Genomic DNA, 27,334 nt, shown 5'->3' with positions numbered 1-27,334 from the left:
GTGTCGTGGACCTGGCAACCCAACCCAGAAAATCTCCCTCTTTTTCACGGCCTTACAGTGGCAGCTATGGCCAAGCTTTTCTGCTACACAGTCAAATCAGGCTGGGATAACATGAGTCATCAAGAGTCCCACTTGTGGAGTCCATGCAAGCTCAAGCACTTTTTTAATGGGGGACATACAAAACACTAAGATCATTAACCAACAATTAAGCTTATATTATGATTTGTAATGGAAATAATAGTGTTACATTAGACATAAATGCAAAATAGAAGTATTTTGAGTCGTGGTCTGTGGACTTTGTGAGCCCTACTTATGGCACAATACATGTTTCCAGACTAGTAGGCGGTTATTCAGAAATCACTGCTCGACTCCTCTGCAGCGTCTTGAACCTTTTCTCCACAGCTCCTGTGGGCCCTCTGGTGGCAGACAGGCTAACTGCAGCCATTCTCACAGGAGAGGAAGAGGGAAAACTTCAAAATAAAAGTACACATTCAATGAAACGATTAGGAATTATCAGTGAAACGTTATCAGGGAATGGAATGACATTTTGTTTCGATCATTCAAGACGCAGCACTAGAGCTACAAACATGTACAGTATTTATACATCCACACCTCGGAGCCAAAAAGATGATGTTCATGTGTTCATGTGTTCAAATGATATTTGTATTCAACGTTGTAAGAAGTAAGATTAAAAAGTGGCCCATACCAAACAAGAGGATGGCTTACATTTTAGAGATAATGAAACAGGAATTGCGTTTTCGTTTAGTAAAGTCATTTGTCTTCACTTCCGCCTACTGTGGGACCGGGAAGCGCGCGCCCGCCTCCACACATAAAGACACGAGCCTCCGTCTTCGTGTCTGTCCTCTGACGGGTCCATCGGAGCGTGACGAGCCTGTGAGCCAGGTAACAGTCCACTGTCATAACCCGTACTTTACTGGCGGTGAAGACTCATTGTGCATCTCTCTCCCGCAGCCAGGGACACAACTGGAGCGGAGACCATGTTCAAACTGAGCGCCACTGGTCAGAGAGTTTTTATAAAATATATATTTTAAGATTCATTTTGCTGTCTGTCGTCCTCATTTGAAGGAGACTGAGTGTGACGGAGCCGCCTGAGAGAAGACGAAGCCACCCACTTCACACCGCATCTGGAAAGGTATGACTCGAGGCGGGGGAAATGATACCTGGCCAGGGTGGAGCTGCTGTTCTCGTCTGTTTCTGCTAGACACGTTGCTGGGGTCTGTTGTTGAGCGGCGTTTAGTTCCCAGCGCAGAGCAACAAGTCGTTCTCTAATGAAGAGCACTGGTTACAAAGCAGAGTGAGTCTGAGAGAACAGAGAGCAGCATTTCAGGAAAATCTCCCAGAGTGAGGCTGCTGAGTTTAGGCTATATCTGACGTGAGTTTATCCTCGAAAATATTCACATAAATGTCAAACTGAAAAAAAGCGCAAATAACATCATGCCACGAGGCATGGTTTGGCTAACTGTTTTGGTGGTAAACGTTAAACGGGCACGATGTAGTTTTAAAAAAAGAAAAATTCAAACTCAGAATTTTAATATTTACAATATTAATGAGGGCATAATACAAACTCATAAATATGTATTTTTTCCATAAGTGAATAAACAAGCTGTTCTCAGAGGAAAATAAGGTCCCAGAACACTGTTTGAAGCTAGAAAGGTGGCAGGGTCCGCCACATATAAACAAAGTAAAACAGTATGAAATGTGTTGTCCTTTAAGGTCAGTTTGTTTATTCAGTCATGAAAACAAAGAGAGTTTGTTTATTTATTTGTTTAGGCAGAAAAAAATCAGCCAATGAAAATCTTTCTCTTCACCAACACTCCACAGTGCTCCTTCAGTGTCACGTATAATATAGTGCAGTTTTAATGTTTATTTGTGATTTTAACAGAAGGAAAATGGCTCAGCAGTTTTCCATTAAAGTATTCCCTCAGCTGAGAATACATAAGGCTCATGACTATTGATTATAGAGTGATGCTATTTCCAATAGAGCTGATTAGTGAGAGAGGGTTTTTCGCCAATTTCAAGAAAAAGGTCTCGGTGACATGTAAAACTGTGACTTTATGCTCAACATACCCGCTAACCCATTCATCTGGTTTTGGACAAAGTTTGCTTTCTCCTTTTTTATTGAGCTGGCCTGGATTAAGGCTCACCTAAGTGTGTAAAGCCAAAAGCCACTGATGGGTGACAGATAAAAGAAAAACCTGCAGATGCTTCCATACAGGTGTACACTGTTCATGTATAAGAGTGCTGAGCGGGCGACATCAAAACACCACATGAGGGAATATTAGAATACTGTTCATCACTCACATGTTCCACAGGGGATTCATGTTAAGGAGCACTGAAGCTGTTGTGGAGGATTGTGGTGGAACAACAGCTTAACAAGGGACTGTTGTTTCTGTAACACATTTGTAACCCCTCTATACATTTTATTCACACTTAAAGACAGCGGCAGGCAGAAAATATGCCCTATGGATATAGTGTACACTGCATCCCATAACTTTTTTTGTTTGTTTTTTAACCAGGTCTACCTGATGGCTACCAATGGCTGCACTCCTGTCCATTTTGTATGTTTCAGTGGGACGAACTTCTACTTTACAGGTAAAGCTTATACTTGATTTTTTCTCAGTGGTTGGATTCTATAGTACAATTATGTGGTGTAATATGTTATACATTATAGTGATAAAAAATACATATTCCCTAATTCATTTTTTGAATGTTGGTATATTAATCCTGAAATCCTCTTTTTTAATGTCCGCTGCTCCATATTTAAAGATGCTGAACCAGGTAAGGCAATTCTTCTATTATTTTATATAATAGATGTTTTTTATTATATACGTATATCTGTTAATTATACAGATGGAGGGCAAATGTTTTACCTTAGTATAATGCTTTTACCCCTTTATCTACCATAAGTATTAATAGTAAAATATTGTATTGTAATATACAAGCAGTGATTGCACATGCATGACATTTCTGGTGTAATAACGTGTTTTTCTATCAAAAATGCAGATCTGGTTGAAGATGCATTCAGACAGTCTGATCAAGCAGCTCATCTGTGTTTGATCCGAAGCAACAACAACAAATTCCTGATTTTAAATGCTGAAGAAGAATTCAGAGCACTAACCCTAAGTGGAAAACAGCAACGTCAGCCAGGTAAGATGCAGCAAAATATTTTTGCTTTAATTTAGCCTTTGTAGCAAAGTCCTTTTAGGCAGGTCTTTTTCACTCAGCAGCATGCTTTGCAACGCCCATGGCCGGTTAATTTCAGGCTAACAACACTAGGCCCCTGTCTAAATGAATGAGGACAGAGCCATAACCTACTTTTAATGGTCACTGGGACATACGGGGCTCTATCTAACGCAATGCAGCTAAAGTGTCATTACTAGTTTCAGACTGACACAGTTGTCATTTTCATGCCCAGTGCCCACGTTGTGTAAATGGCGTGTATATGTGTTGATGTGTATATGTACTCACAACCACCTGTGCACCCCTGGGTGTGTTGGCCTTAAAATGAGGTGTGGTCAGGTGCACTGATGGAGGATTTCTATCTTGAGGCAGCAGGAAGTGACAGCGCCATAGACCGACAAAAAGCTGGTCTGAAGTCAAAGGCACAGTTTGTTTCCTGCTGTTTAAAGGACGCATTAGATGGGCCCACACAGGCGTTTATCAGCTGTTCCTTGTGTGCAAATTTGCATGTTAATGTAGAGATACACTGTTTCTGCTGCTGGGGGATCTCTGCAGGTGATGTCATTAATATTTTCCTCATAAAGGACGTATTTCTCCCCTCTCATCCCAACTGTTATTGATCAGGATGATACTTTTTATGACCCGTCCCATCTGATCCATGGACTGAGATCAGTGCACACACAGAGGGACGCAGCAGCGCTCCTCTTCCTCCTCCTCCTCCTCCTCCTCCTCCTCCTCAGTTAAATATCAGTGTATTTTCTCAGATGAAGTCAAACAGAGTTGTCGATGATTGTGAGACAGCAGAGGCAGACGGTCCAGCAGCACATCCCTGTCCCTCAGTGAAGACGAGTGCCGCTGTTCAAATACTCCAGGTCCTGGTGCACCTGGCTCTTAAAGGGAATGGGAGATGACAACCTGATTAGTTTAATTTATGTAACTCCCAGAACACACCCATGACTAATGAAGAGTCTAAATACAACCTCTTTGTGCCTTGTGCCTCACTCTGCGCCCAGATTATTCGCCATTTAACTCGCAAAATGGACTTGGACACGCCCTAAAGGTATTACTTACGTAGCTAACTTAAATAGGGCCCAAAATAAGGTTTAAAATTGCTTTTTTCCCCACAGGTTATACTATGCATGCACATGTTGTGAAACCCAGACTGCATGTAGTGAGGCACCTGTGTGTCCCAATTGACCAGTTTCAAAGAGCCACCTAATTAAAATCCAGGGCTCTGACCAGATTGATTCATGCAAATAACTAACTAGTCTTTTGGAGTGGATGATAATGAACAATTTCCTCTCATCACTCTGTGATCGGGGAGGTTTGTCACACAAGAACACCCCGTCATGTTTATCTTTCCACAAGCTCCCAGTCATTCACACTTGGCTCCATATCGAGCTGAAGCACGACTGTCCCTCCTCTCCTGTCCCCCGCTGGCCTGCACTCACATTGCTCCAGCTGCAACCAGGCCTGAGCTTGGTTACCTCTTGTACATACGTCACCACGTCGTAGCTCGGTCACAGCACAATGGAGAGCAACACAGAGAACATGACTTTACTGACTGTTTTGTTGCTTCTTTTGTGTTGTTTTGGTCATAGACAGCCCTTTCACATTCCTGGATTTCTTGATCACGCAAGGCGGCATAACACACATGATCATACTTCACATTAGGGCTGCTCGATTATGGAAAAAATCATAATCACGATTATTTTGGTCAATATTGAAATCACGATTATTTAAACGATTATTTTTGAGCTTGGAAACATGATGCATTTATTCAGCATTTCTCTTTCCCCCAGAAAACAGCCTCCCTCCCCGCGAGTGACAGAGTCAGACAGCATCCTGTTGACTGATGGCGATAATGTAATTATGTAATTTAGTTGAGTGAGTGCCAGTCAGCAGGGCCGCGTTGAATGCTTTGGGGGAGGGACTTAATTGCGCATGCGCGTCTCTTTCAGAAAATCTCTCGGCTTACTGTACAACGAAAAATGCCAAATAAATCATTTCAATTCGATTATATTAGTTTGGACATCGTTTGACCCAAAAATCGAAATCACGATCAAAATTTGAATAATTGCACAGCCCTACTTCACGTCCACGCTGTGCACCTGTGCTTGCTTGAGCAACTGTACCGTGCTGAAGCACACCTCTTCCAACCCTTGTCCCTTGTCAGGGCCAAGAAAGTGTACCTTGCTCAGGCACGGTACAGATTGCCTACTGTGAGTGCACCCTTAGTCTTCTGTCCTGGATCTGTGCATGCATCTCACACTGAAAGCAGTTTAAAGCAGGGGAAGTACATGAGTACAGTGTTTCTATCTTCACTGATAATTCAGCAAGCCAAGCAGACAAAGTACATGTTGTTAGGAAACAATGTATTTTGAAGAACTGGTTATACAGAGCATCAAGGACCACATACCTGTCCTCAGTAAAGAGTACCACTGTTTGGATCGCAATGTGCTCCTTGCAGGTGCACCTGGCTCTTCAAGGGAATGGGAGATGACACCTTGCACCATAGATTGTTGAAATAGGGCCAGCAGTGTCTGTCAGGTCTGAAAAGGTCAGACTCTTAAACTGATGATGAAAAGCAGAAAACATAAACGTCGACATACAGACACAGCAGATGACAGAGGTCACGCCGTCACAATATTCTCCAAACCTTCAATCATTGTCACATTTTGCATATCTTTCAAAATGATCCTCTATCATTCTGTGACATGCTCTTTTTTCTTTCAGAATGCAAATTCAATTTAAAGTTTTACACTGACAACGAACGTGGAGAGGAGGGGAGGGCAGTCATTCTGTATGCCACTACAGCCAACGGCAAGATGAAGATGGTGTCATGCAATGAGAGTCATGAAATTGATCCTGAGGAAATGGTGAGTTTCATCAAATCATTAACACTTTGTTACAGTGTGTGATGGGAAGGTCCACTTTGAGTGGCTCTGTTATCACAGCAACCAAATAAATATTTATTTATTTCTCCTTATTCTTAGCTATGTATTATTTATTTTTCAGTTTGTTACCATATACAGTCACTCTTTTTTGTTTTGTGTTGTTTTATATCATGTCTCATTCTGTATGTCATTATTTTTCCTTTCTGTCCATGAACCTTGAATCCACGTTTCTGACAGAATTGAGACACTTTCATTGGAAAGTGTGAGTCACACTATAACTTATGATATGTGAACAGTATCATGTCTGTGTGGTTACATTTGAGTTATGATTGACTCAGTGGTAAAAAGTGGGCCAAATGACTTCCTGTTGTTTGTAGTAGACCAACATACGCTCTCTCATTATGAAAACCTCTGCTGTGGGAAGTCTAAACCGGTTTTGTTCCATTTTGCTGTCACAGGGCCAGGGTTATGTAAGGGTATACCTGCTGTATGTTTGCAAAGTTTTGTCAGAAAACTTTCCATCATGCCACAGACTTTAACTGAATGAGGAAGTTAAACCTATGCATTCTCTAGGGAGGGAAGTTAGGACGAGTTTCTCTTATCTGGACAAAAGCAACATAGTGTCATTAACATCAGTTTATACCTGAACAATTACTTTCTTTGTTTAACATTGGCTGTTTCCAAGGGAGGGCAAGTTTACCAACAGAAGAATTACCAAAAGGCATTATGGGAAAAATACATAACAACAAACTGAATCACAGGTAGATGAGGCTGGTTGGGACTAGTGTAACCAAAGGGTAATTCCATACCAACTCACCTAGGGTCTTCCAGTTCATGCCATGGATTTTCTTGAGGAAAAAAAAAGAAGTAATGGAACAAGAAGGAGCTGTTAGATGAAGAGCTACAGGTGACATGCTGCACACCCCCAACTTATCATATGGGTAACAACTGCTTTTCCCTCATTAATGTGATCAGGTTATGACTGAGTTTAAATCTGACACATTGCCAAAAAGGCACTTTTGCATCTCGCTTTGACAACAAGTCCTCCAGCACCATCTTGTCAGTCAGCCGTCCTTACTCTCCAAGCTAAAAGTTTAATGTGACTCCTGTTACTCTGTAATGTAACTCTGCTGCTGGCCCCACTGCTGCATGGAGTAGACGCCTCTGGCAGTTTTTAGTCATAGTGTCCGTCACTGGAAAATGATATAATAAAAAGCAAAACGACAGTGATGTAATTGCTGTAAGCTCGACCACTGTAACACCAGAAACACAGACTACCGCAGCAAACCTAGTTCAAGGTTTAAATACGTTATTTATTAGGAGAAAATATTTGCTCCGTCAAAAACTAATGTGCATACAGATGTATACTTATTTTAGCTTTTTTTTTTGTTAAATATGAAGAAAATGTGAGCAGAAGTGCTGCCAGGTGTCCGGCAAGAAATAGTACAAGTGTATAAGTACAAATGTATATCATTTGTCAGTTCAGTGCAAAGTTTCAATAAGTTATTTAAGTATTGCATTAACTATTAAAAACAAATCAAGTAAACATGTATACAAACAGCTGTTTGCATTTTTGTATTTTCATGTTAATAATGGAAATACAAAAGTACATTTTCAGAAATATTTTGCTTCTTTCTTTTTTTAAAATTTTTTTAAGCTTCAAATATAATACCTCAAATTTACACATCTGCTTTTGTTGTTAAAGAAATAACATTAAAAGAGATCCAAAATAAACAGAAAAACTACTGACAACTCGGCAGACCCCCTTAACCAAATTAATTTTGGCATCTTGTATATGCACATAGAGAGGGAAGAGTGGAAGTAAAAAAAATATAAATAAAAGTAATAACATCAATAATATGGATATTTATAGGATATTTATAACTTTCGTTTTTCTATTGCTCCGTCAGGAATGGCTCTAAAGATATAAAACAGTGGGTTTAATGGTAACTCAATGTTCAAAATGATAAATATTACGATCTGAATCCCCTCCCAATATGATTTCAGTTTTGGACAGTCTCGAAAAATGTGTGTGTGATCCCCAGTTTGTTTACAATCCCTCCAGCACAAATTTGTTTTGCTGTTATCAAACTTAGATGTCAAGAAAGGATATCTCAAGTATCTCATTTTCAATTTCCAATTAAATTCTTTCCACAGTGGACTGTTAGTTATCTTATGTCCATCTTCACACACATTTTCCCATGTTTCATCTTCAATGATAACATTCATGTCTAACTCCCACTTTTCTTTTATATTGAGAGCATTCCCCGACACAAGTGGATGTAAACATTGATATATCCTTGACACAATTTTCATACCCTTCTTCTCTTCCATAATCCTTATAAAAAACTGTTCTATGGGAGTACCTTCCATTCCTGATGTGACGTCAAATAACTTCTCAATTGTAGTAAGTACCTAAAGAAATCTTTGGAGCTCAGACCAAATTTATCTTGTAGCTGTTTGAATGAGCTCAGAGTTTCCCCCTCAAATATTTGGTTTATTATAGTTAATCCTTTTTCTGTCCATTTCTTAAACCAAGCATCCAATTGACCTGGCAGAAAATCCACAATCTCTACAATTTTCACAGCTCTTGATTTAGTTAGAGGTGCTTTCCCCCTTTTTCTCACTTGAGACCAGACTTTTTGGGTGCACTTCATCCATTCATTTTAATCTTGAGAGTTCAGAGGATCACCAACATACAAAATAACATCATCTGCATACATCGTTATCTTGTGGGTCCGTCCTCCATCCGATATCCCATATATTAGACGTTTTTTCCGTATCATTTCCACCAGCGGTTCTATGGTCATTGCAAATAATAATAGGGATAGGGTACTTCCTGTCTAGTCTGTCTAGTCCTTGTCTTTTTCATTTCTATACAATTAATACAATTTAAATACAGTCCCCTTTTCGCCCAATTGTGCTCCAGGTATAGCCAATCAACCTGATCACATGCTTTCTCAGCGTCCAAGCTCTTGTCTTGAGACACAGAAAAGGTCAATTCTGGAGTGGCTTTTATGCACTCTTGAGAAATATGTATATCCCTCCCACTGGGGTGTTTCAAGTGCCATATATCAATGAGCATAAGCTCCTTCATCACACTACATAATGATTTAGATTTGAATGTCTGGGCTCCTCGTTCAAATGGGTATTTATCTACATTTTGGTCCACCACATAATTGAAATCCCCTCCTATTACGATTATCCCTTCTGCGTTTTCAGCTAAGAGTGATGCAGTTTCCCTAAAAAAAAAAACCTGGATCGTCTTCAAAGAGGTTTTTCCTCTTTATGGGATGGTTAATTCCATTTATATTATAACTAATGCAGTTCAGTGTATTCATATTATGGTACCTTGTAATTATGCCAAGCCTTAATTCAAATCCATGTGTTTTTTCACATTTGTAAACACATCTGCCAAGAAACATCAAACATATTGAACAAACCACCAGTAGATCATAACTGGACATTGCCATAAACAGTGTTGAACTTGGGCAGGGAGTAATAACCCTGCGGGAAAAAACACTAAGTGTGCTTGCACTGGTCCACCAGGTTGCCCCAGATTAAAGATCCCATTGCTTTGTGTGCCTGAAAATATTAACTGAGTCCTTAATAATGTATTATTAGCCATTCTCTCTCATCGGAGTATCACTTCAGCCTTGTCCCACAGTAATAACATAATAACAAAACTGTCAATGTGGTTGACATTTTGCTTAACTCGTATTCAACAGGAGTTTTATTACTTGCGTCCCTTAAATTATGATGAATGCCCCGAATGATGGCTCAAATCTCTGTGGGGGTCAGTAGCTGCTGACTCCTCCTCCAACTGTCCCGGGTCATCCACACGTCTTGGGTCAGCTCTCTCTCCAGTACGTCCCACTCTTCCATTTCTGTGTCAACTCCCAGCTCTTTCAGTGTTGGTTGAGCCTCCCACAGTGACGGAAACACTTTCACCACTGTTCTCAGAAAAAGTTTAAGTTGAGCTGGGTACAGAGAATTAGCTCTGATGTTCATCTCTCTTCATTTTTTATTTTTTAATCACCCTCGCATTTTTTTTCTCTTTCTTTGTACCTCTGGCAAGTAGTCCTGATCGAAATACACCCGCCGACCCTGGAAAGTAATATCTTGTTGTTTCCAAGCCTGCTGCAGTACTAATTGTTTCACGCTGAAATCCAGAAATCTTACTATTATGAACCTCTGGGTGCTGTTGCTTTCGGCTTAGGTGTGGTAGCCCTGTGTGCTCTCTCCAGTTTAATATCCACCACTTCTTACAGCTCCAGCATTGTACTTAAGAAGTTGGTTATGAACGGTACCATCTGTTTCCCCTCGGTGTCTTCTGGTATCCCTGTTACGTGTGGGCCTGTAGGGGCGCTGTTGCGCCCGGCTGGTTTTCTCTCTCCCTCTGCCTTTTTCTCTGGCTGTGTCCAAAATCACTCACTCATTCCCTACTCCCTAGTCACTACATAGGGAGTCCAACATAGTGGACTATATAGGGAGCTCATCGGCAGAAAGAAAAAAGCACTTTCGGGCATCGTTAATTACGTCACTGCTGTCGCACAGTTGAAACGTCATACATCAACACCGGTTGTCGACTATCCATAATAAATACTTAAACATATATTAAAATAAGTAAAAAAAAGTATACAGTTATGTACTATATACATGTATGTGTATATATACACACCATTTTTGCGCCACATCTTTTGTCTCTTTTTTATCTCTTTTATCTTGTACCGTGCGATCAAAGAGCTATAGTTAGACCCCATTTACCTCACAATTGCATACGCGTCTCGGAGCTCCCCAAAATGCCACTAAACATAAATTTATCTGTGTTCTTACTCACCATCATCCAGATAACAAGATGTCGTCAGATTGTAAGTATAAAAATGAAGGATTTTACATTTATACAAGACATCTAAATCATTAATGTATCGTCAGTGTCAATAATTCACTCGTATTGTCAGACTAAACCCCCTCCTGGGGAAACAGACATGGCACAACTTTGTTTTTAAATCAGATTAGATGGATGGATAAATAGATAGATACTTTATTCATCCCTTAGGGGAAATTTAGTTGTCCAGTAGCTCATAAAAGCATACATGAATAAATAAGTTAAAAATAGCTCATTAAAACACACACGAATAATCCATTCGTCTACTATTTTTCTCTCAGCACAATGCATGATGGTAAATATTGCTTGGTTAGTGACCATCGCTTGTACACTACTTTTCGCGATGCATTGTGGGATACTTTGAGTCCACTGTATAGGGTATAATAATTCCCACTAGACAATCGGACAGCACTACAAAATGGCATACTCACTATGTAGTGCACTATATAGAGAGTAGTAAGTGATTTCGGACACAGCCCGTATCTCTCTCCCTCTGTTGCTCTCTGGCGACCTCCCTTCCTTTGTCTGTGTTTTTATCTTCCAGGAAGTCACACCTGCCCAGGTGTGTTGCAATCACCTGATGACAGCATTTGAGGAGGGTTGAGTGGAAAGCTCGATCTCGAGCCACTGGCAAGCTCACATCAGAAGGGGGATATTCTTCCATTCTTCACTTTGTTGTCTTTTTCCCCCCGCAGGTTCTCTGTTGCTGGGGTTTTGTTTTGTTAGTTTGTTTTAGTTTGGGGTTGGAGATCACCGGTAGTCCAGTTTTTGGTTTTCTTTGGTTCATTTAGGGTTAGGTTACTATTCTTTCCCTTCCTGATAGGTTAAAGGGGATAGCTGGGAGCAACAGCCCACTGCGTGGCTGGCTCAGTGACTTCCCCTTCTTTTGTTGATTTCAGCTGGGATCTCCATCCTATTTTGGTTTGTATTTTGCTTGAGCTTCAGTGGTTAATTTAAAATAAACTTTTGTTCCACTGTTCATTTGGTGTCTGAGCGTCCTTTTAAATATGTTAGAGGGTCCGTAACAATCCCGTACACCCTGATGTTGGTCCACAGGAGTCTATACATAGCCTACAGCCCTCTCCTGATGCAAGCTTCTGTCTTCAGTGGCCCTCACACCGTGTTCAACTGTAGATTTTCTCTCGTCCAGTTTTTCCATTTGCTGCGTTTTCACCCACAGCTGTCTCTGGCCTGTTTAGGGATTATTTGGAGTCCCGGAAGGATTCACCATACTCCTGCCAAAGTTTCTTTAGCTCTGCTAGCAGCTCTGATTCACCCCCGTCTCTGTTGTTAGCCATGGCAGCTTCCAGCAGTAACTGCTTCTGGCTATTCTTTGCTTCGTCGCATTTTCCTGATTTATTGTCTTTCTTGTGTTGTCTCTGACTTGCACTCATCGTGGTAGAAGTTCTGTCAGTCAACCATCTGTTCATCTCTTGTGTTTCTCTGAGTTTTAGGCTTTCTTATTTATGGGTCAGGTGGAGCCCAGTTTTATGCGACTGCCATGGACATAGCCTAACCAGAAGTCACAGAAATATTGTTTTTATTTTTTACCAGAACAAAGAATCTGTCTTTTTCACTTTCTTGCAACCAGACTATGGTTCTGTGAAATATGAATGTAGTTCTGTCACATGTAGAAGTTATTTGGTCTGTAATGCCATAATGATAGTGACATGCTTATATCTGCAGTCATACTGCCAACTCAGATGATTTTAACACAAATAAGTTTTTAAGTTGAATTTTGTAAGTTGACAAGCATAAACTGAATGTGTATTAAACAAATGATGAAAAAGGTAATGAATTATGGGGAAATCAACCTTGGCACATGTGTTTGTCTGTAGGAACTTCCACCTGACATTGGGAAAGATGCACACAGGGCTGTGTTCTACCGGACTGAAGTCTCAACATCCAAGTATAAGCTTGAGTCCTCGATGTACCCAAATAAATTCCTGGGATTTAAGAATGATGAGGATGACCACACTCTGAGCAAACTGGTCCTGATTCCAGTAGGTAAAGATGAAGTCGATGAGGATTGCGAGTTAAATTTTCTCTCTTTTAAATCGTAAGAAAACCACTGTAACCACATTAAATGTACTACAAGGAACTTTTTACTGGTTATGAACAGTCTCAACTTAAAGCTAATGCCTTTATATAACCTACAGAAGCAACTAGACCATCAGAATATTGGCTATTTCTGTATAATAATAGTTATGCTTAAAGCCTGTCACCAGGTCAGACTCTGACTTACCAAACTTGGATAAGTGATAAAATTAAAACAATTTTTTACAGCAGAGTGCTGAGGATGAATTCAGTGTTGAAGCCTGAGGAAGAAACAGAGTTTACTCATCACTGTCATCTTTTGTGCAAAGGGGCCAGCAGAATCAACAAAAAGTGAAAGTTCCTTGTGGTATCTTTAAGGATAAATTGCTATATGGACAACCCGCAGTCATTCTTCTTTATATTTTTTTTCTATATTCCATTCAAGAGTTATACAGACACAGTGCGGAGTATAGTTACTGTATGGTCAAAGCTAGGGTTGGTGAATCATTCCGACAACCATCAATAAATTAAATGCTCTAATAAGAGAGAACATTCCTGTATCTGTGGCGGGGTGGAGCTAGTTGCACAAGAATGGAAAATGTGTACACCAAAATTCTCTAATGCTAACATGCTATCTTTACAGCATTGTGTACTAACATGTTTGTTGTTTACACTAATTATGATAATGTTAGCTGAATGAGACATGAAGAAGTTATACGGTTAGCAATGACAACAATGCGCAATACAACTGCCAGCCTGGCTCGACTTGTTTGTCAAGGACTTGCATTTCCATTACATCAGGGATACCTGCTTCAAGGTGTGTCTTACCTGATGACACGCTTTTCTTTTGTAGGCTTTTGTGGAGCGATTATAGATCCTCATCCTCCCCGCAGTACTATTGAAAAATTGCTAAGCTCCGTTAATTCGATGGCAAACACGTTTCATTTCCTAGAAATTCTTCATAATAAAAGTTCTCCTTTATTTAGATATTTAAAACATTTATTATGAAGCACCAAAATCGGTAACAGTAGTAGTAGCAGTTGACAGTAAAAAAAGGCTGCAGCTCAAGACCAAGCCAGAGACTTCCATGAGCTGCTGGTAAAAGTGAACGAGTAAAGCACAAACAGCTTCAACCCAGGAGGAGAACAGGTACCCCAACTACAGTCTGGACACATAGGAGAAGGCTAACATCCCGCCAACATCTGGCTTTTGGGTAAAATGTGAACGTGTATTATCAGGATTTACTCCCTGGTCAATTAACCCTGCAGTAGTCACCGGTATTTATCACCTCCAGCTCAGCTCGGCTGTGATGTGAACACAACTACCAGGTGAACATGCTAATTTTACTCTGCTTCTCAGGCGCGATTTGATGACGCGCTGACGTTAAGGCTGTTGTCTGGATGTAGACGGGATACACAAGGGGAAATAAAACAGGACAGCAAACTCATCCACCGGCAATGTAAAAGGAGTTAAATGCTGATTATTAGTGGGTTTGGTGTAAAAGTGGTATAAGAAGCTACAAAATAACTGAGAGCTGAACCCAGACTTTTAAAAAAGCCTTTCTCTCAGGTTTCCTGCACAGACACAAGAAGAGTTTTAGGACAACACAGGCTCATTTAAAAGAGAAGGGAGTTGTCACAGGTTGGCCACTGTCACTTTGGCTGTACTCCAGAGAGTCAATCCCAGGCATCCCCTCAACCTGGCATGATAATCTTGTAATGGAAATGCAAATCAGGGTGCTGTGGTTTCACTCACCATGGCCAAAACAACAGTAAAGAGTAAGGCCCAGTCCCAAACCACTCAGCATGACTCCCCTTCATTTTGACATATTTCAATGTTGCATTCACCCCCTTTGTTAACATAGGTTGTTGAAAGTTGCTGCACCGCTCTACTAATATCAATGCAGGGTCTTGAAGGGTTGTCCTGTTTTATAGGGTTTCAACGACTACCCCTTGTATCTCTGTACTGAGGGGCAAGGGAGCTCAAATATAAGGTTGAGATAAAAAATGGAAACTGGATTAAGTCTATGTTGGGCTGGGTAGTCTTTATGGACTGAGGTATGCTCATGACAGCTATTTTGCTTGTGTTATGTGATTTAAGAGTTGCGTTTTTATGTTTTTATTATACTCAAAAAGCTAAGAGAGCCTGTGGAACATAGTGAATGTGAAGTTTAGCTGCTCTTGCTTGTTTCAACAATCTTACCAACCCAAGCTTTAATAGTAAAAACACAAAAAAGACAGAATCAACAAGAATGAGTGTAAATATCTTGTGTATCAGTCAGCACAGTTCAGCAAGTCTACTGCTGTGTATTTTCTAGAAACTGGAATTTTGACTTATTTTCCTTCACTGTCAGTCACTTTTGAACATATGGAAGCCCAAAGTTGTCAATATTGATAGTAAAAAATAAGACATTATGTAATTATCTTATCAACAAGCTATGTTAAATATCTATGTGAAATAATTGAGAAAATTGTTCAAAATCAATGCGGCATTCATTTTTATTCAGTTTTGTGGGAGTTTTTATTTTATTAGTCATTTTTGTTCCAAATGTATCAAGTCTGTTTTTATTTCTTGTTAGTTTGTAGATGTGTGTTTTTATACTTTCATCACTGTATTTTATACCTTTTGTACTCTTCTGTCAATGTACTCATTGTTTTTATTGTTTGGTAATAAAATATGAAAACAAATGTAAAGCCAACTTTATTTTGCAGAGGCAGGAAAAGCACAATTGTTTTGCCACATTGTATGTTGTGCGTTTAATGAAATGACATTAGCGGGACAGAGAATACAAATTGAAAATTGCTGTAAGAAGCAAACAGACCAACCAAGTTTGTAAGCTCTCATCGACAGACTGAACGCAGAACTCAATGAACTCGACCTGTGATGCTCATTCCAGCAGTTCACAAAAAATTGCTGGTATTAAAATAACTGCATGCAAGGAGCTGCGTGTGTGATTGCCAATTAAATACTATGAATAAATGTTCCAAAATCACATAACATCAACAGTTTTTGATTAGCCAGCCATATTGAATGTTGAATATCATACAGGCTCGCAATGATTTCAGAACAGTGCCTGAAAGTTTTTGCCTCATTTGCCAAGAGGTTGAAAAACTTAAAAGAACTGCCAAGAATCTAGAATTGGTCAAAATAAATAAGTGGAAGGAGTTTGTAATTCATGCATGAAGTACATGACTCAATATGTAACGGGGATTCTTACGAACGTCACTGTTACTGTCTTGAGAGATATTTTATTGGCAGAGGACGGCATTGTGCAGCTGTTACTTTCAGACTCTGCGTATACACTGTTAGTTGACAGGAGTTTGTACACTGCTAGACTTCATAGTAGGCTGAGTATTGCTGGATGGCTTTAAATTATGATACCCTTCATATCTAGCCTCCCTTACCTTAAATGAACCTTCAGTAGAGCAGCAGAGCAGATCTCCTCACTGCACAAACCACAGTACTGCACACTTGACTTCAAAATACAACCTCTGACTTTAAGTTGCTTACAACATAACCAGTCAAGACACAGGAGTGCACTGAGGCTGCGTGAAAAGATGAGGCTGTGATAACAAAACACACATTAAGTGGACATGTTGAATCATTTGTAAACTGGGGGTGGAGTGGAGGGTGGTGTCAACTCTTCTATAAACACTGCTCTAATCTGTAGTGCTGCTCTGTTATTCCTGATGGGTTCAAGAGCAAAAGGTAGTATGTAGACATGTTGTGATGGAAACAAGACATTTAAGAAATCTTCCACAAAAAGGACCTGAACATGAAAAAATAAATTAGATGTCAAACAGCATTGTCTTGTAAGACTTGCTAGAAGTCATGGCTGTCTTGTTGAAAACATGCATGTGCCCAGTAAATAGAACAAGTACATGTCTCGACACTGGATCTCTCTTATTTGTGAATCTGGAATTGACATTTTCAAAAACTGGACATCCTGTTGCTTGGGATCAAAACTATAGGGAAACGTAGCTTTAAGTCCACAGTGAACAAGCTAATTTCCCACATATTTCAACAGAAAATGGATCCCAGTCGCTAACCATTGAATTGATCGACGTTACAATTACACAATTGTGAATCACCGTAATATTGTCAAAATGATATATTTATAAGAATTTACATAGAACACCTTGAATTTTTACAATCAGCCAGGACCAGATTGCTCCGTCCCAGTGTCTAGGTCCTCCTAAGTTTTCCAGTCCACACTTATTTATTTGCTCCAGAGCAGGGCAATAGCTTTGCAGATGCCCACGTCGTTGTAGTTGAAGTAGCAAAGGCCAGCGAAGGTGACTGTGGACAGGAAGAAGAGACCTGCATTGGCCATCTTGACCTTTGCGTCACCGTGAACGTAGTCTGTTAACACCTGCCCGATACCCCTACAAGACAAAATACATGCAAACACAGAAAAAGTGAGCAGTCACTGAAGAGACGAACAGATCTTGTTTTCAGAAAGGGCCTGTGTGCTTCATATGAACAAGGTAACACAATGTTATCAAGAAAAGTGTGTATGACCGTCCACTAGGGCTGGACGATTAATCGAATTTTGATCACGATCTCACGATCATGAAAACACTGCAACCGAAGAAAAACGATTAATGTGCCGCCGCGCACCGTGTATGCAAATTACTGTGCTGTAAAAGCACAGTGAATGCACCTGTCGCCTGCAGCTGCAGCAGTGAGTTTGTGGATCAATTGTGGAGCGAGCGATTGACAACATGGCAGAAAAGCAGCCTGAGCCTTTAGTTGAAAAGAAAGGTAGGACAAGTTTGGTCATTTGGAGACATTTTGGGTTCAAATCGTCGGACGTGGAGCAGAAAGAGATTGTTTGCAAAGTTTGTCACGCCGTCGTGTCCGCACCCCAGGCCAACACGGCAAATGTATTTAACCATTTAAAGTTCAGCCATAAAGTGGTCTATGACAAAGTATTGACGGATCAAAAGACCCAAAAAAGTGCAAGAGCGTCAACTTCAGCCACCGCCACCGCAACACAGTCCTCCATTGAGGACACTCTTTACAGTGCCGCTCCATATCCCACCGGCTCCCGGCGACAGCAAGAGATAACGGAGGCTGTGACATTCATGCTAGCTAAGGACATATGCCCCATCAGTACAGTTAGCAACCCAGGGTTCAAGACACTGGTCAAGACTTTGGACAAGCGGTACGTGTTGCCATCCCGCAAACACTTCAGCAGAGTTGCACTGCCTGCTTTGTATGATAAATGTCGCGCTGAAGTTGAAAAGATGTCTCCACTGCCGAGTATTTTGTTATAAGTATTAAGTTATATTTAAAGTTTAGTTTTGGTGGCTCAATAAACACTTTTTTTTTAAATGAATGAGTAATCGTGTTTATTAATCGTGATTTCAATATCAATCAAAATAATTATAAATAATAATAAAATAATTGTGATTATTATTTTTTCCATAATCGTCCAGCCCTACCGTCCACACAAACTTTTAACAACGCAACCAATCTGTGCTAAAGTCGATGTGATTGTAGAGCCGAGATACGTTTGGGACAAGTGCTGTGAAGCGCTTTGAACGGTCAGTAGACTGATAGGAGCCACTGATCCAGATCCCAATTCACTCGAGCATCCCTGCTACGTGCTGGGGTTGTATGCCTGGCTGATCGTCTTCATTTCTCGCCCCTCTGAACCTACTTTTACCAGCGACACTGCCTTCAGAGATTACAGCAATCATTTTGGTGAGTGTAATAGTTTTTTTACCCAATAAAAGACAACACACAACTTAAACTGGCAATAGACAAGTTTTTTGCGTACAGCCTGGCACCACTTCTATCTGCTTTGTGTCTCCATTATAGACTGAATGAATGAATAAAACCATTTTGCCACCTAAATTCAAAAGGCTTAATAACTTCTTGAAGCCATGTTTAACAAGTTGGCATTCGGTTCCAACATTCCTTAGAGCTATAAAATCCTATTAGGGCCCGATGATGCTTATGCTTCAACTTATGTCACCACTGACACTAAATGACATTATTCATCAAACTGTTTTTTGTCGAAGAGGGCATGGCTTGACCCTTCAAGATATGCACCCGCCTAAAAACTGTCAGCCACAGACTTATCACTACTCATGACTGGGATTTATGGCCTACACCTGCCATGCTGTAGGTCTGCGCTCTAACTGATGGAAGAACACATCAATGTGACACTAAGCTAAAGCCACCTTCTCAAGTCTGCAAACAGAGCCGGAACTAACCAGGGCTGGATTAATAGGTGCTGACAGGTAAGGCATCGTGGCTGAATTCCCCCCACCAAACCCCCGTGGTACAAACTTTGCCTTTTGTCCTGTAAGGGTCCGTGAACAAGCTACATCTTTGTACTAGCTGGAGACGTTTGGGAAATAACAGGGTTCCTTAATTAATCAATTTACAACCCCAATGCCTGTTTCCCTTGGGAATTACAGTGTATTATCCATGGCTGCCTGAACACCAATAACCAAGGGTTGCTTTAAAGGGGGGTTTAAATAATGTTTCAGGACATTCTGCTTTTTCTCTCATTGTGTTCTCCCATGTGTTTTCCATGACTGGAAAACTGGTCAACTGTTTTCCAGGTTCTCCAGGACACGTGGGAACCCTGAATAAGTTTGCAGCGGGTTCAAAGCGTTTTGACTCATACTCCCCAAAAGCCTGTAATCTATTAAATCACAATCTGCTAGTGTGTGACCACAGAGGTGAGGATTGACTGTATGTAACCTGGATGCTGACAAGTCAAATTACTGCCCCAATTTGCACTGTGGACTACAACTACCTGTGGAGCTTGTCATGAAGTTATTTACCCATCACGTTTGCATTTACGAAGGTTTACTCATGGGGGAAGAACTGAACTGATAACATTGCCAGAGATCCTTTATTCATTTGTTTGTGAATGAGTTTACTCTGGACAGATTTGAGAAAACAAATTTGTAATAAACTGAATTTTTATATTTTGTTGTTTATTGTTGAATCTCTGATGGATGCTATTTTTTGTTGAACTCAGGAATCTTTATTTTTGGTATGTATTATTTGAACTTGTCTAACCCTAGACTGCAAAAAGCCACCAGGATAGAGTGAGGCTGTTGTAAGTTTCCCCTTTTCTTTTTAAAGAAGAAATGAAAATGTAAATAACAGTAATGACCGGGCACAAAACCATACACATACAGATGCAATAGTCAAACAAACACATAACCAATCAGTGTGATAAAAGTGTTAAAATCAAAAATCAAAGTGTGACATTAATCAAACCTAATCATGGATTTGGAGAATTGTGACACCTAATCAATTAGGAGTCTTTATGAATTTTTGATCCATGGAGGTTTTATGTGTAAAACTTTCCTCAAGCAGAGGAAAGCCATTTACATTGTGTACATATATACAAAACTTTAACTAATGCAACCAGGGTTCAGGTTAGTGTTTGCCAGTCGTACCAGTGTCCATGCAGGGTCAAGGCAGCAGCCAGGGAATAGTCAATGGCAGGACTGGGGTTAAAATAGGCTACAGGTCCCATGGCCAGCAGCAAGATGCTCAGCACTCGCTCTGCTGTCCAGTGCAGGGAGGCAGCTTTGGAGCCAGAGCCAGCTATGGAGGAAGAGAAACAGCAGATTATCAGCAGACTTAATAATTGCCACCGTTAAAGCAAACACTGACAGATCCCCAAAACTCTCCAAATAAAGTCCTATTAAAGTAGGGAATCTATTTTCATTTCACCACTTCCTGATTGATCAGCAACTGAAAAGACAATTGACAATGAGAATCCAGGAAATATTTGGTCATATTTTAGGGTAAAACAACATGTTTGATAACCTGTTAGCTTTGGTTGGACAACAGCTAACGTAAGCATTCAGCCACTTAACATTACTGTTTGATAGTGGTACATGATACGATAGGAAATAGGTGTAAATTTATTCTAAAATATCAACACACATCTAGGACACATGTACTTAAACCTGGATGTGAAACACACTGGATTTAATCAAACTAGGAAGTGACTGAATGCTAATGTTTGCTAGTGGGTTATCAAATATGTTGATCTACCTTAAAATATGGTCAGATTATCACCATCCATCACCGTTTCAGTTGCTGATCAATCGGGAAGCAGTAAAATGATCATTTGTCAGATTCTCTACATTTGGACTTCTTCCCACCCCGACCATGACCTCAGAGGAAAATGGCCGCTGTGTGAAAGTGGTCTGTGGGCCTCTGAGCACAGACATGTTCATACATAGGAGCAAGATCCCAGACTATAATGGCATCACATGGCTGTGTCACTGTTGTACAGAAGTGATGAAGGGTGCAAAGAGGTCTTATGGTCTTGACTGAAGCCTTATGTTTAACAGGTAAGTGAGTGGTATCAATCTTATCTAATCAACAAAGAAGCGAATAAACATAGTCTACTTCCAAAATTGTTGAACTATTCCTTTAATATGTGACTGGTAGAAGTTAAGACAAAGGCAATACTTGTGACTTTATACACATCTTTTACCTGGAAAATGAAGTCTAACGGTGACCTAATACTGCATGTGCAGGTGTAAATATAAATTCTAGGTGGTTAGACCATCATCAAAGCCATTTAGCCCACATAACCCTGATGGCATCATCAGGGTGCTGACATGATAACCGAGTTTTGGTGCCAATAAATCAAACCTTTTTTAGATATTGTTTGCTAGGAAATATATACAGTCCTGGTCTGAAGTTTACATACTGTTGTTAAGAACATGTATATCATGGTCGTCTTGACTTCCCAATGATTTCTCCAGCTCTCATTTTTCTGTGATGAATGAGTGGAACACAAACTACTTTGTCACAGAAACATTCATGAAGTTTGGTTCAGTAATTAATTTATTATAGGTCTTCTGACAATGTGACCAAATCTACTGGATCATAAATATACATACAGTAACTTGAACGATCAGTTTAGGTGATTATAGAATGTTGTGTGAACCAAATTTTGTTCGTAGCATCTTAACTTCTTCTGAGTGATTCTGATTGATAACAGCTGGTGTTTGATACACCCATTAGACACAGGCACAAACACTACAATGGGAAAGTCTAAGGAGCTCAGCATTGATCTGAAAGAGCAGATTATTGATTTGAACAAGTCAGGAGAGTCACTTGGAGCCATTTCAAAGCAGTTACAGGTCCCAGGTCAACTGTACAAACAGCTGTTAGTATAAAATATAAAGTATAAAATGGATGGTACAGTTGTGTCACTGTCACGATCAGAGAGAAACCACAAACTATCACCTGCTGCTGAGAGAAAACTGGTCAGGATGGTCGAGTCAACCAAAAACCACCAACGAGCAAGTCTGCAATGAATTAGAAGCTGCTGGCAGACAGGTGTCAATGTCCACAGTTAAGTGTGTTTTACACCAACATGAGCTGAGAGGCTGCTGTGGAAGAAAGAAGCCCAAAGACATAGATCCAGAAATATCTGATCTGATCTGATGAAATATCAACCAATTTGAGAATGTAACCACTGACACACTGATAGTCAGTGCTGCAAACATATTGAGCTTTGGTAACGTTGGTTTGGTGTTATCAATTCATTAAGTTTATTGATGCTAGTGCCAACTTAACACCCAACGTTTTTTATTTAACAATAAAAAGATTATACTTCAGTATCTTGGACATTTGATGTTTTTTACTTTTTACAAAACAAGACTGAAGACTTGGTGAACAAGAATAAGACTTTTGCCGAAGCTGAGCCAGCCTTTGGTTTCTGACAGATACATCTAGCTTTCCAGAGAAAGCCTCCACCCTTCTGTCACACTGTTTGTGACTCACTAACCTGAATAGTGGCTCACAACGGATGAAACCTGCTGCCATTAAGCCGACCTTACATGAACCTGGTGTCAAAATACTACCACCACTGTTATTAGGGCTGCTAAATCTGAACCACAAAACGGCAGTCATACATCATCAAGGCCACCTGCTTTCGTGTTAACCTAGACACACTGTGCTTCCTGTTATCTGACACACAACTCTGTAGAAAAACCAACTACACCGACTTCACCATAACAACAGAAAATAATCGAGAAAAGGTACCAAAATGACCCTGTTAACACACAAATCAGACATTATCTGCAGCTAGAGTACAGTACACCAGACTTTACTGTTTTAACAGGTCACTATCACATGTCTTATATTATGCATAGTTGGACTGAATATTACTTGGTTTAATGAGATCTCATTTACAAATACTTTCGCAGTGATAATGGAGTTCAGTTAAGTCAAAGGTGGAGAAAGTGTAGCTAATAATGTTAACGTGATGAAAAGGTCAGAGAAGTTAATAATTCAGCTTAGTGGTCCTTCCTGAGGCTGTGGTATGTCACACCACCAATTTGCAAGAAATATTAAGGTGTTTCTGTCCTCTATACGTCCCGTATAGGGATCAAAGACAAGATGTGTTCATTTTATTTTGCAGGGTATTAACTTTTTGGTAAAAATTTAAACATACACAAAAATACTCAAATCAATCTATTTTTTTGCTCTTACACATTAATATATTAAAAGTGAAAGGCAGAGTTGTCTCATGAGAAAAAATATTTAAAAAATGTACAAAAATATTTTTTTAAAACGTAAATGAATGCTGCTGAAAGTGTTTTCATAAACATATATTTTTATTTAAATTGTTATAAAACATTACAATATGTGATATAAGAGTGTATCTAATATCACATTTTTGAAAATTCTTACTTTTATATGAAAAGTAAAATCAACTTTAGAGGTCATGGTCATCACTTGACATAAGTGGACAGTTAATCACCTATTTTCAAATAAGAAGTCTGTCATTCATTGCAACAAAAATGTGATGTTATGTCCAAATAGCCTTTCGCATGCTAAATGACAAAAGCTACCATATAATGGGTTTTTGATAATTAGATCACTGTTTGGACCAATAAAGCTTTTCCCTTTTGTAATAAAGACAACATTAATATTTAATTAATTCAAGGTACATTTAGTCATTTTAAAGCACTTTTGTATTCATAGATGTTACTGCCTGAATACATACATACACTTAGGGATGTACAATATGGACTGATAATTTGCACACCTGAGGGTAAGAAAAGATGAGATGTAGTGAGCAAGATGGATGATTTAACATTTCATGGCTCAAACAAGATTAGTTGTGCTGTAACTTGTACACTTTTTATCCCCACTTGGAACCCTTGAGGGACATGCATTGCATTCTTTTATTTCTTGTTTATTCCTGTTGCATAGCACCACCTACTGTAGCAGATGTTGTACTTGTGAAGTCCATGAATGTAATTTGGTTTGAGTATTACTGTCTGTAATGATCAGCTTTAATTTCTCCAATACTGATAAATAGCCGACAATATAAATTTCCAAATATTGAGCCAATAATTTATCAGGTTGGTATATATGGTGCATCTCTAACTATACAGGAGTGTAACACTAAAAAAGGGTCATTTTTTCTGGTCTTTGTTAATTGCAAATGTCTTGCATATGTTTTAAACAGCTCATTTTGAAAATATGACTTAAATCAGTTTTATCTGACTGAATTGTTTGTTCACTTATTGTAAGAGAAGCTCACGAAAAAAGTTCATCTCTATAAACAGATATCTGTATATTCATTAAGAATATGTGGGCAAGGGATATGATTTTGGTATTGTGTTCTGAAAGAGTAATTTGTGTCACTGTGTCCGTTAGATTTCTCCACACTGGTCAATCATCTGAATTTGCAGCAGCATATAGTTTTAAACACATTAAAATCTGACAGGGAATGTAAAAGTCCAGTCCCTTGATACGTCACTGTTTTTCAGATCTATAGACCTGATCTACAATATACTCCCATCTGTCAGCACTGACCGTACAGAGCCTGCGATGCATGGATCCTTGCTGTCAGCATGTACGGCTGCTCCTGATGTTTGTGTGGTATAACCAGTGGCCTGGCCAGCAAAGTGGTTTGGTAGAACAGAGCTGAAGAAAGAAGACAAAAATATGTTTTCGTACAAGCACAAATGAGGAAATTCAAGCACAACGTTTCTGGAGTTATGTTGTTAAATACATTGTACCGTAACATATAAAAACTCTGCCAACACATGATTCTGTTACATCAAAAACTTACAAAAATGAGTCAATATTCCCTCTTTTTGCTTTCTTTACTCCTCTGTGACAGTAAACCGAGTATGTTTGGGTCGTGGACACAACAAGACAACAGAGGACGTCATCTTGGTCTTTGGTGAAGACTGATCTACACTGACATTTCTAGACCAAACAACTCTTCTCTTTAACAAGGAAAATAATCAGCCCTATGTAAACAACAATTATCTTGAAAACCTCTCACTCCAGCAATGCAAGGAACTCTATCAGCATTCGATCAGATTAGGTGACACGGGGTCAAAACTATCTTATTGTTCTTGTGCAACGGCAGCCTCGGTAGGACAATATGTATCTGATACTTTCATTTGGACTGGATGGCATCTTGTTTGCTTTTATAAAACCGTATGCTTGGACTTCAATCAACAGTGGTGACAATATAACGTGTTCAACGAATCTGGTTTCCACACACCCGATCAGAGGGTTGGTCACCGTCGACCCAAACAGTCATATGAGGGCGGTGGCGTGCAGTCTTTGCCTGACCTAACATGAACTTTAAGAGCTACTATGCTCTTTGGCTTGTGTTATATGCGCCGAATTACAAACTGAGTCTTTACGTCTCAGAAAATGTCATTACTTAAGTTTTTACTGTAGGCGATTCATTCTATATGCATGTTAACCTACAATTCACAAAGTTCTGAATAGTGTTTGGCGTACAGTTCTGCTCCTATCGTGCGACCATAACGTCATGGTCGGACAGTCTGATGTCATCGGTAAAAAAAAAAAATCAGTTCCCCGTCAGTGCGCCTCACTGTTAAACCGTGTGAGAGGACGGAGTCCACAAACTTACTAACGCCATATACACAAATACACGGAAGATTTGCTTCACTAAAGTCGTGAACTTGAAAGTAGTAGTCTCTGCCCGCCGTGGTTTGTTCGTATACAGCTAATACTCGTCCTCCCCTCTGTTAGAACAACCTGGTCTCAAACCACAACACGTAAGTAAGCACATACATTGAAACACAGACAGAAACATTGAGAACAGACAGAAATACTCACGTTTGACTCCTCTGCGACACACAGCACTCAACCTGACGATAGCCGCCATGATGATCAACCAACCAAGGTCACCACAGTTACCCGGATGTAGTTGTTGAGTCGTCAGCAGCACAAAGATGTTGGATGTTTGAGAAGATCAGCAAAACACTGTCATGTCAGAATATCACGGCCTGCTACATGCACAAGTAGCGTCAGAAACAGGATGAAGTTACACCGCAGTCATGGTGTTACAGATAGATCCTGCACAACGCTGCTGTGCTCATTACGGACACTTTCTGGTTACAGCGCTCGGGGCCCCTCAAGTCAAACTAGAAAAGAAAATCTCCAGTGAAGTCACTTACTACTTCGGTGTTGGACTTACTCCAAAAAGTCTCACATGATATCATTACTGACTGCCCTGGGCACAGTGTTCAGTTTAAAGCCAGTCTACAATTACTTTATCATAGCCATCATTAATAAATGGTAAAATTATAGTTAATTAATTTCACTGTGAACAAACAATGAATGCTTTATAAACCATTTGTTAAGTAATTATTTATGGTAAAGTTGCAACTGATGTTTATAACACTTTGTAAATGTAAAAGTACTGTTACTAAAGTTTAAATAACTATAAATGTACAATTTATCAATGAAGCCACTGCATTATACTTATATTAATACTCTTGTCTGATATGAACTGAACAACGAAATTATTTTAAATCTACTTCCTTTTTCAATAAACTTTAATAAAACAGGTATAAAAAGTAGACAGCAAGTAAGCAATATTATAACTTTGGCACACAGAAAGTGGAACAAGATGATCACATAAAAAAACAAACATTTTAAAGGAGCACTCTGTAGTTTTGTTGAAGAAATGTTAATAAGCAGAGAAAGATCTTCATTTCATTTCATTTCTGCCTAAACAAACTAAATAAACAAACTATCTTTGTTTTCGTGACTGAATAAACTGAATAAACAAACTGACCTTAAAGGACAACACAATTTATTCTGATTTACTATATTTATATGTGGCGGACCCTGCCACCTCTCTAGCTTCAAACAGTGTTCTGGGACCTTATTTTCCTCTGAGAACAGCTTGTTTATTCACTTATGGGAAAAAAAAACATTGATGCGTTTGTATTATTACCTCATTAATATTTGAATTTCTTGTCTTAAGTTACATAGTGCTCCTTTAAAGAGTGCAGGTGTT

The 27,334-nt window shown here is 39.6% G+C and overlaps 2 protein-coding genes across 2 annotated transcripts; one reads left to right on the top strand and one right to left on the bottom strand.

Annotated features, from left to right (window-relative positions):
• The first annotated feature begins 816 nt into the window (after positions 1-816).
• LOC311256664 (uncharacterized protein) lies at positions 817-15,572 on the top strand. The gene is made up of 7 exons (XM_084351910.1): positions 817-903; positions 1,087-1,153; positions 2,538-2,613; positions 2,788-2,799; positions 3,025-3,168; positions 5,938-6,080; positions 12,825-15,572. Exons 3-7 carry the CDS (start codon positions 2,547-2,549, stop codon positions 13,047-13,049), a joined length of 591 nt encoding a protein of 196 aa, XP_084208036.1. The 5' UTR covers positions 817-903; positions 1,087-1,153; positions 2,538-2,546; the 3' UTR covers positions 13,050-15,572.
• A 134-nt stretch (positions 15,573-15,706) lies between these two features.
• Positions 15,707-26,253, bottom strand: LOC311256665 (succinate dehydrogenase [ubiquinone] cytochrome b small subunit B, mitochondrial-like). Its single transcript, XM_084351911.1, has 4 exons — positions 26,146-26,253; positions 24,856-24,966; positions 20,454-20,604; positions 15,707-17,408 (listed from the first exon to the last, which is right to left on the bottom strand). Exons 1-4 carry the CDS (start codon positions 26,192-26,194, stop codon positions 17,243-17,245), a joined length of 477 nt encoding a protein of 158 aa, XP_084208037.1. The 5' UTR covers positions 26,195-26,253; the 3' UTR covers positions 15,707-17,242.
• Between the last annotated feature and the right edge of the window lie 1,081 nt (positions 26,254-27,334).

This window comes from Pagrus pagrus (assembly GCF_965226575.1).
Source record: "Pagrus pagrus genome assembly, chromosome: 4".
Taxonomy (NCBI): Eukaryota; Metazoa; Chordata; class Actinopteri; order Spariformes; family Sparidae; genus Pagrus; species Pagrus pagrus.
Note: the sequence above shows the minus strand (reverse complement) of the source record. Positions and strands in the feature narration are given on the sequence as shown.